General features: G+C 55.9%; 1 protein-coding gene across 1 annotated transcript in view; it reads left to right on the top strand.

Moving 5' to 3' along the window:
- CYGB (cytoglobin) overlaps nt 1-5,628 on the top strand; it is a 34,873-nt gene extending 29,245 nt beyond the window's left edge. Inside the window, exon 5 of the mRNA XM_037410791.1 lies at nt 5,151-5,628. Coding sequence (XP_037266688.1) covers nt 5,151-5,213 — 63 coding nt within the window. The 3' untranslated portion in view covers nt 5,214-5,628. The remainder of the gene's footprint in view (nt 1-5,150) is intronic.
- Nucleotides 5,629-10,781: the final 5,153 nt, after the last annotated feature.

Genomic DNA, 10,781 nt, shown 5'->3' on the forward strand with positions numbered 1-10,781 from the left:
TCAGCAGGGAAGCGATTTTTCGGGTGACTCTAAAGTCCCTGCGTTCATGCCCAACCTACCCGAGTGCCTTGGCTTTGGGGGAGCATCAGTGAAGTGTGTCCCCTCACCTTTGAATGGGGCTTGGTTTCTTTATTCTTATTTTTTTTTGCATCTCTAGAAAAATCTGACCCATGACCTTGTGCACCCACGCATGTGTGCTGCGCTTGGGTTTTTTTCCAGGCACATTTTTCTAAAGCAAATCCAGATGCATGCAGCTGCTGTCCCTTGAGGACTGCCCCCCCCCCCCATGAGCCAACTTGCAGGCCAGTTGAATATATGCAAACAAAAACATATTTATTTTTACCAGCACTGCAGGAAGTAAAATGAAGCAGGGAGGGCTCCTGGGGCAAAACTTGCGAGGGGAAGAGATGGAGATAAAGCAAACGCCCCCTCTTTGCCACCTGCAGCAGAGGAGGCATTGCTTAAATCAGGGAAAACTCTCATCTGGAGATAGATGAAAATTAACAGAAAAAGGAAAAAAAAAAAATCATTCTGGAGTGACAGGGCTGATAAACACCATGTTAAAGAGCAGAAAGGGAGGCCAGGTTCCTGCTCCGAGCATGGCTTTCCGGCACAGACACCTGCACAGCTGCTCCCTGTTACCTGTTGCCCCCCCTGGAACCCACCACAGCTGGCTGGGGACCCCCTTATCCCCTCTTCCCTCCAGGCCCTGCTCGCTGGGGCTCGAAGTTTCCCCTCCCAGCGTGCCTGGGCTGAGGTAAGGGCGCTGCCCATGTGTGCTTTGGCTCTGCTTTGCTCTCCTTGGTGGTGACAGGTAGGGACCGACTTGTAAATGCGGTCTCCCAAAATTCACAGGTGGGAGCTGGGGGCTCAGGGCATGGCAGCTAGGGACTCCTGGTTTGTTCTCTGCCCTGGAGGGGACCTTGATGTCCCCCAGCTCCGTCCACCTTCCCCAGGGATGCTGCCGGCTGCTCCTGCTTGCTCTTCTCCTCTCTGATGCCCATGCCATTGCGGCTGCCTCTGTGCAAGCTGAGCTCAGGTCTCAGCTTCCACCCCTGCAACCAGGGCAGGATCTGGCCCCTGGCTCAGCCAGCCTCTCTGTGTTAGTGTCAGCACTGGGCTTGGGGACGTGTGACCTGGGTGGGAAAGTCTTTGTCCCCCCTGCCATCAGCAGATGAGTGCCGAGTGAGGGGGGGCATTCAGTGTCCCTCAGGCAGGGTCATCCCCCGCCCCCAAGCACCTCATCCTGGATGTCTTGGGGGACACCCGCTCATGGCAATCAGCTTGTGTCCCCCCCACCCCACATTCAGCGCTGCGTTTGGTCAGAGGCAGGTCAGCGCTGGAGGGAATGGGACATTCTGGGTTGGGATGGGACACAGATCCCATCCACCTGGTGTCCCCCTCCAGCCAATGCTCATGGCAGGTATAGCTCCATAGGCACACAGCCAGCCAGAAGGACACCCCACTGCCACCAGAGCTGGTTGGACGAGGAGTCCTTAAGGACCTTATGCCACCACCCTCATCTTCTCTTATGGTGAGACAAATCCCCAAGGCAGCCAAGCTGCAGGTTCTCCAGGGGGACTCCTCTTGCATCTCTGCCAGTTTGCTCCAGTTTGCCCCAGTAAAGGGGATCCCAGCATCTCCCTGCTCTCTGGAGACATGCCCAGTGACTTCAGTGGGGACCAGATTTTGGCTGGCTGGACTCTGGCACCAGAGCTCAGCCTTCCCTGCCCCTTGCCAGAGGGAAGCTGCCCCAGTGTGCTGATGTTGGTGCACAGGCTGCTCAGGGCCAGCACCAGCGACGCCAGACAGACGGGTGGAAGGGAAACCCATGAGCTAATCTTGGACCAACTTACAGAAAGGGATGGATAAAACTACCCACCTGGGTCCAACCTCTTTGACAGACTGCGACGCTAATTATTTTCCATAGCTGAAGTTGTCTCTAATTGTTAGTATGTCTTAATGAGTCCCACCATGACCCACCGACATGAGCCGGCGTGGTCTGATGTAACTCCGTGTCTTTCCTGTTACAGCTGCGGATACTGTTCATGTGTGTGTTTCTCGGTGCTTCTGTGCTGGTTTTATACATGCTGTTCCGTGTACGATGGGTGTAACTTGTTTTTCTTTTTGTAGGTTTTTAGTATGTTTGTAACCGGACAGAATGGTGTTATTAAACTGAAACTTGTATCTTCAGTGGATAAATCAATCAAACCACTCCAGCTCTTCTTGGTTTCTTTCTGGTGGGGTGGCTGCGAGGTGGGGGGATGTGGGAGGCTGCCCTATGGCTAGATGGGTCTGTGGGTTCCTGCTTGCTCTGAGGAAACCAGTGAGGGAGCTTCGTGGCTGGAAAGCAGCATCCAAAGGAAGAGATGTGCCCTTCACTGCCCTTCACTGCCCTTCTGCACCAAGGGTGGTAGAGGTGGCTGGAGGAATTCTACTTACAGGCTCAGGTGCGAAGGGGAGGGTCTGCTCTTCCTCCAGGCTCTTTACTTGGCTTCCAGGTACGTTGTGCAAACCTCTGAGGGCTCTCCCTGAATCAGCAGCTCTTTCTGCCTTCTCCAGCCTGGCCAGCCCAAAATGCATGCCAGGAGGATTTGCTGCATGGGACCAGCCGGGGACTTTGCCTCCGTGGCACATGAATCCTGGCAGGATCCGAGATGAAGGCTCCTCTCTGCTGCAGGAGGCAGAGTCAGATTTGGCTGATGCTGGCCAGCTTTTCCAAAATTGTTGGCAGGGGACGGGTGGACAGCAGACAGACAGATGTGTGTAATGGTCCCATAAGCCTCATTTCTGTGGTGTGTAAGCTTGGGAAAGAAATCTGAGCAATCCTTTTTATTGTGCTCCCCTGCTGATGCAGAGTACATCAGCACAAGTCAGAACGGGCTTTCAGGGAAGGGAAAGCCTATCCCACCAGGATGGTAGAAACCACCAGCGCCTGGCCACAAGCAATTTTAAGGGGAGCAATCTTAGGTTTAGGACCCTGGTCTGAGGCTGGGGGGGGGGGCGCTCAGTGGGGTCTGAGAGGGAGGAGGGCAGAGTTTAGGGCCTCAGAGGCTGCCAGGGGTCTTGGGGAGCCTGGCACTGGCATGTCTCCTGTTGGGCTGAGGGCAGCAATGATGTTCTCCAGCCCTGCACGTGGTGGAGTAGCTCTTCTGTGGGCAGGCATGTGAGCTACTCGGGGTCCCCAGGCTACAGGGACTGGGGTAGCCATGCAAGGGGAGCCTATTTCTTCCCCTGAAGCTTAGCCAAATCAAGTTAATCTGGCCATGGCCATGCCAAAGGGAACCAAAGGCCAACTCACGTGGGGAAGGGAATAAGTGCCTAGTTCAATCTATCTTCTCCCGCTTCATCTTTTTTTGTGGCGAAAACCACTTGGTGCTGTTAATGAGATTAATAAGCCATCCTCAGAGTCTCTGCTGCATCCTGTATACACTTCCAGGCAGAAGCGCATGGTCAGCAAAGCCTGCACGCTGCTATGGTCCAGATGGGAAACATTAGCTTTGAAACCACAAGCAAAAGAACTGGCCAGCTCAGGAGTAGGGAGGTTGCAGTGGGGACCTGAAGCTCTTAGACTTTTGCACACTGGGCTGAGACTAGCCAGAACCAGCGGTGGCCACAGGGTGCCAACACGGGGCTTGTTTTTCCAATGGCTTCTTGAAAAGGAGCTGGGATTTTCAGCATTACCTTGCAGGGAGAAAATATGTACACAGCCCTTCACTTTGTACTAATATTTACCCACAGATCCTGTCACTTCAGGGTGGCTGTGACGATCGCACTGTGACCTGGACCTGGTGGCCACACCGGTGCTCTGCAAGCACTGGTGGAAAAGGGAACAGGGTGGGAGACTGAGGCTCACGGCACACTGGAAAATTGACCTAGGCACCTGGGTGATGGGCTGACACCCTCTGACCACCCTGTGCCCAGGGAGGGCTAAAACCACCTTGTTTCCAAGTGTCACAGCCTGGCAATGCTGCTTTCCAGGAGGCACCCCTCGCCCAAGGGAGTTGGTGGAGATCCAGCTCTTGGAAACCACCTTGGTGGCTCTGGTGATGTTTTACAGGCTGGGAAATGAAGGGAGAGGGGATATTTGATAGCTAAGGCATGGCATGGGGTGTGCTTCCAGCCTGTCTCCCATGGTCCGGCCCTGGGATAACCCCTCTACCCCACACCACTGGCCATGGGGTCCTGTGCCTGCCATGTGCTGGAGGAATTACAGCTCCATGAGCCCAGTGCAGATGTGGGCTCAGAGGTGGCACATGACTGTGTGTCCATGTCCAGTCAGTGCCCAGAGGCAGCCAAGGGGAAAGCCAGGAGATTACTGTGAGGGACAGCCAGAAATACATCTGCAAGGGGGAGATTAAAAAAGAGAATCTGCAATAACTGTACTGCACAAATACCTATGAAAAAACAGCCCATGTGAGCTGGCGGTGAGGACAAGTCCTCCTTTGTGCGCTGGGTGGCACAGGGCAAGAAACCTCAGGGGAGAGAGCTTGCAGGCTCCCACTGGCTTGAAGGACACATACCTTCTTTTTCTTCATTATCTGCACCGAGATAAGAGCTGGGAGCTCCAGGCTTTGCTGTACAAACCGCCTTATGGCCACCCTCACCAGTGCGGGGTTTTTGGCAGCTCCTTGCTCAGAGCAAAGCCCCTGACAGGGGGGAAAAAAAGCAGGAAAAAATCATCCCGCCCGGTGGGGCTGACACTGAGCAGAAGCCAGCCCCTCCTTCCGCACCCGGCTCCTCTTCTGCTGTGCCGTCTGATATGGTTTATCTGAGCAGCACTGAATGTAAACACTGTCAGCGCCGGCCAGGATTAATTCCCGGGAGTTTGGCAGCCAAGTGATGAAATAACAGTGCTCAGAGTGGGAAGTGCACGTCTCAGACTGAAAAATCCTCCTTGCTAATTTGCAGCCAGGTTTCTCTTCTCCCAGGCACTCTTGAGAGAGAACGAAGCCAAGGGCAGAGGGAGGATGGGGGAGAGGACCAGGAGGAGGAGGATGGTTCCTGGGGAGGCAGGCTGGGACCTAAGGAAGTGGGGAAACTACACGTGCCCCATGCACAGGTGCTGGCCCTACTGCCAGGGATGCAGGGGTGGGGGGGGACAGGGCCTGCAGCCCCCAGCCCAGCCCAATCACCCTCTGGTTTTGCAGGACCCCCCAGGTACCAGCGGAGGAAGCAGTGCTGAAGGCACCGAGGTGCTCCCGGACACCTGAACCCGCGCAGCTGGCACTGTGCCCGAGAGGAGCCCCCCTTTGCTTTCCACTTGCTGCTGGGTGGGTGTGCATTAGCTGGGGGGGCACTTGATGTCCCCATGCTAACGAGCACCTGCGCCCCCCAGTCTGGGGAACAAACCAGCAAAAAAGCACGTTCCCATTGCTCACCACATTAAACACCATGAGATCACCCGAACAAAACAGCTTTGCTGCTGGGAGGGCTCCCATCCCCACACAGATGGGACATCTATTGCTGTTAATTACAAATCCTTTTTATTCATTGACAAGTATATCTGCTTTAAGGGAAAGCTTTAGAAAACTGCCCTGCAGATGCTGCTGTTTGTATGTTTGATCAGTTTTGAGGCTGATGTTCCAAACAGCTCCTGAAATAAAATAATCGTTGGGCTCTGGTGCATTGTTGTGGTTTTATATTTATGTAGCAGAGGGGCTTGTTTTGGGGATACTTTTCTGAGAAATAATGTGATTTTCATTTGCTTTCTTTAGATATTTCAGTAAATAACTACAAATACTTCCACTTATTTTTATTGTTTTCTTGGTAGAGGAAAAATGGGCTGGACAAAAAGCCCAGCAGCACATGGGCAATTAAATCGGTTTATTTTAAACTTGGGAAAGCCCACGTCTTCCAAGAGCTGTGCATCACTCAGGGTTCTGTCACCAGCAAATTATGGTTATGCTCAGGTTTTAACGATATATTTCATATCTACCTACATATAATGTAGTCCTGTAGCTGTATTTTGAGGTCCTGGTGCTGCTGGGAGATGGGTGGCTCTGTATGCCTGGTGGTGCTGCTGCTGTTTCCCAGCGGAAGGCCTGGCTGCCCTGCCTGTGCCCTGCCTTCTGCCTGCTTCCAGGATGCGGCTGGGCACCTTCTACTGAGCTGCTTTCTGTCCCTTGCAACAGAGTATCCCTGGCCCATGTCTGCCAGGGCACCAGGTGACATCTGCACCAGCTCTGCAGGTGACGAAGGGTGCAAAAGGCGGGGAACAGGTCCTGGGAATGGTACTGTCAGCTTTGGGAACCTGATTTAAAAAATAATCCTAGTGATGATGGAGGGGTGTGTGGGGGTGTACCAGTGAGACAGCAGCCATCCCCCTCTCTGTGAAACCCCATGTGACATGGTGCCCTTTGGGATCGTACAGGCTAGCAGAGGGGTCAGGGTGACAGCAGAATGGGGTGCCTGCAGGGTTGGGGTGTCTGCAGAGGTGTTGTGCCTACAGACACTGGGGTGCCAATGGAGATACAGGGTGCCGGCAGAGATGCGGGTGCGGGCAAGGATGTGCCAGGACTGTTTTGGCAGTCCAGCCTTGCACCCATCTCCCCTGAGGTCCTGTATTGAGGATGCTGGAGCCCCCCTGGCCACAGCCCTGCCCTGGCTAAGAGGGGCTGGGGCTGATGGAGGGCTGTGGTGCCCAGTCAGCCAGAGCGTTGCTCCCCGCACCAGCCCAGCTGCTGGATGCAGCTTGGCTGAGCACTGTCAGCAGGTAACCTCTCCGAAGGTGAATGCAGATGGCTGTGCAGGTAAACACCGTGCTGCAGCCTGTGCTTAGCCAGGCGTGGATTCTCTGAGCCCGGGCACGGCTCATCCTGCAGTCCAAGCAGCGGCAGCAGGGAGGTAGGCCAGGCAAGGGGGCTGCTTGGGGACAACTGGACAGCTTCTCCTCCCCACTCGCTTGCCCAAGGACACCTGGCAGGCAGGAAGGTTCAGCCTTTTGCAGAGCTGCTGTTCCAGCAGAAAACGTTGTATTCGGCTCCACAAACCAGAACCACTCCTGAGTAGGAGACAGCCATGGCTCAGCACCAGGGAGCCCAGCATCTCCCAGCCTGGCCTCTGCATACAGGGTTGGGCTTGGCTGAAGGGGCTGCGGGGAGAGCTGGATAAATAGCAGCGGACGAGGAAGATTGCTTCTCAAAGGTCACTGCTTCCTCCGCACTGCTATGAATTAGCCCGCTTCATTCCCTCCTCCTCTCCATGGCAGCATTCTCTGCCTTAGCTCCTGTCCCAGCAGCTCCCACTAACCCCAGCCCCAGTGCTAGGGGGCGAAGCAGCTCCCCCATCAAGCCAAGCTATTCCCAGTCTTATCATCTACTGGACAGTCATTTCTACTGGAAGGAAAATCCCCAAGGCTGGACCTTTATCCTATGAGATTTGCAAAAGGGAGCAGACAGCTTCCAGCCTCCTGCCCTTTCCTGCTCCACTAAATCACCCCAGAGCCCTCCCAAATGTTTATTCTTTGGGAAAGCAATAAAAGAGAAAGAAACCTCAAAAGAGAAATTCCCACCAGCGTGCCTTTGATTGCATTTGATATTGTTTTATTTCTTAGTGCTTTCCCACTGCCGGCTGGCTGAGGAGGGAGGCGGGGCAGGAGGAAACAGTGCTTGAAGGGTGTAAAAATACAAATTTCTCACTAGCATCTGTATCTGGAGGGGTCTGTGTGCTGCTCTGGGGGTGACAGTGCCCCTGAGGACGGGAGCTGGGGTTGCCCAGCTCCCCAGGCTGTGAAGGTGAGCAGGAGCATCCCTATGTTTGCAAAGGTGATTGAGCACGGGGCAGCTGCAGAGCACAGCACAGGTGGGCGACGGGGGCTGCTTTCCATCTCCTAGCCCCTCCATGGCCAAGACAAGGGAACAGCAGGGACTGCCAGGCAGTGACATCGTGACAAGCTCTGTCTGCCACACAGCCGGCTGGCACTGCTGCCACCAGCACTGTGATGCCAGTGGGGAAGGCTCACAGAACCAGAACTGGGTTCCCAGCTTGCCTGATAGGAAAAACTTCCCGGTGAAGCACCAAGAGCTAGATGGTCCCAGGGTGCCCCGTGTCCCCCAGGGGCTGGGCAGGGATGACAGCCGTGACACTGGCATGGTACCCACCGGGATGGCAAGTGGGGCAGCAGGCGCTGGTGAGATGGAGGTGAGAGGGAAGGGAGCGCTAAGTGATTCCAGAGGCTGAGCATCCTCTGCCGCTGCTGGGAAGAGCTTCCAGCCTGCTCCCCGCGGTGCTGAGCGCGGCCATGGCCTGGCCTCTGCCGTTCGCACCGGGAACGGCAGCGCTGCGGGCACCGGCACCGGCTGCGGGCTGCCCTCGGCAGGCATGGCAGGCAGCCGCCTGCCAGGGGGCTGTGCTGGCCTGGGCAGGCCAGGGCAGGATGGCAGCAGGGACGGGCAGCTTTTAACTCTGACTGAGATGAGACAGAGTGAGAGCAGGACATGGTGGGGGTCCAACCCACTGGTGAGAGCTGGGGCAAGATGTATCCCCTCCGTGTGGGATTTGCCCCCCCAGGTTGTGTCCCGATAAAGCAGGGGACGAGGGGATGGGGGGACCGGCTCCCAGAGAGGCTGTGGGGACACAATCCCATCTGCCTGTGTGTGGGAGCAACTCAGGACAACCCGGAGCACTCACACCCAGATGGGGGCTTGTGAAGAGCCAACAAGGGGAAAAAACTCCTGGAGAACCTGGATCGAGATGTTTTAGGGAGCAGTTGATGTGTTGGAAAGACAAGGAAACCTTGGACTACAGCCCCAGGATCGGAACATGTGGTTATTACAACGCGAAAACTATAAGGTTGTGAAAACCAGTATCTTTCACACTGAACATCTTTGTGACCTGCCTCTGAAGAGTCGCTGGAGCTGGTGCCAGGCTCCCAGAGCCCCTCTGCAGGCAGGCACTCACCCGAAAGGCCATTCCCCAGCTCCATCCAGCCCCAGCAGATCCCAGTCCACCTGTGTCCCCCAGCCAGGGCTGGAGGGTGCCTGGCGATTGGGGAAGGTCAAATACCGCAGGAGGCAGGGCTCCCTCTCCCTTTGGAGCAGGCAGCCTCCTGGCTCCGCCAGCTCTCCTGCAGTGCACGGCTGGGCTCATGCCACATATCACAGTCCCATTGGCATACAGGTTTGTGCACTGTCATCCTTGGGAGGAAAACCCACAGCTGCCCTGAATGCAAATGTCTTCTTCCAAACATATTTGAATTATCTGAGAAAAAGTCCTGCTACAGGAATACCAAGGCCAAGGGAAGCTGGGCTGAGCTTGCCACTGAAAATCCTCTTTGAAATGCCCTGAAACCTTGGCTTTGGTTTCTAATGAATCGCAATGCTGCTTGGATCTTCTCCCCACCGGTGCTTCAATGTGTCTCCACATCCAGAGCCAGGACCTGCTCTGGAGCAGCAGGCAGTAAGCAGCAGGACCTTGCCTGGCCTCAGCCTGCTGGGGATGGATCCCACCCCAGAAGACTTCATGGCATAACAGGGAGGGATGGCTTCTGCCGAGATGCCCCAGCCCTGGGCCTGGCACTGCACCGGGGCTCCCAGCAAGTCACCCATCGGCCCTGCTGGAGGCTGCCCCCTGTACAGGACGGGTCTCCCAATGCTGGGGCGCGGCAGCAGTGTCCCCTCCCTGATCTCCCCTGGGGACAGGCCAGCCAGGACATTTCTGGCCAGGCCAGCTTTGCACTGCAAAGGGAAGTGCTCTGCAGAGCATCTCCCCTGCACGGCACGCTGATGCAACACCCTGACGTTGCTGCCTTGGGGGTTTTTTGGTCATTTCTTTCGCTTCCTTATTGCCCAACGCTCCGCCGGGTTTGCACAGGTGGCAGTCACCATCCTCTCTTTCCATCTGTGGGCCTTGCCAGCCCACACAGGGCTCTGCCCAGCTCCTCCACAGGACACATCCTGCAGGTCCAAGCCTTGGAGTGGGATGCGGGCAGGACCACGTCAGCCATGGCTTTGGTTGGCCATTGTTTGTCCCAGCCAAAGACAAGGCTGATATGTCCCCTCCCAGACGCACTGAGAAGTCGGTGCCTGGCATCTTGGCACAGGTCCCTGCTTGCCACCTGCCACAGCCTGCAGCTGGGGACACCCCCACCTCCCTCCTGAGTCACAGGCAGGAAGCATTCCCCTGCCCCCCCGCACAGCCTATGTCGGGGTGCCATAGCCACCCACCCAGCACCCATCCGGAGCCCTCCCCTTCTGCACCTGCTTCAAAGCACAACTTCAAAGGAGCCAGGAGAAAATGAAAGCTTTCTCCACCCTTTTTTCTACCAGGAACCGGGAGCAGATTTGCTGAGCAAGAGCCCATGGATGTGGAAGGTGTGGAGCCACCGCCAGCACCAGCTCAACACCCTACTAGACAGCAGTGAAGCCAAGCTGGACCTGAGCTGCAGCACCCAGGGACAGTTTTAGCACAGCACGCTCGCTTGAAGTCTCCCTGTGAGGGTAAGGTAAACATAAAAGAAAAACGCAGTTTTGAATAGCGAGGCAAAGTTAATCCCTGCTCCCGCCTGGTCCTGGCTGTAAATGCAGTCGCTGCTTGCCTGAGACCTGGCAGCAAGTCGTGAATCAAGGATTTATTTTGTGGCCAAACCCCAGGGCGTATTTTCCTGTATAAAAGCCTCAGCCACGCCAAACCCAGCCTAGAAAGGCCTCCCCTCAGCCCCCCAGATCCTGCCGGCACCCTCCATGGAGAGGGGAGGCTGCTGTGGGGTGCCGGTGGGCGGCAGGGCAGCACCCTGAGGGGCTCGGCTCTGCCAGGTGCTGGGTGAGTCACGACAGCCAGAG

This window comes from Falco rusticolus, chromosome 1 (assembly GCF_015220075.1).
Source record: "Falco rusticolus isolate bFalRus1 chromosome 1, bFalRus1.pri, whole genome shotgun sequence".
Lineage (NCBI taxonomy): Eukaryota > Metazoa > Chordata > Aves > Falconiformes > Falconidae > Falco > Falco rusticolus.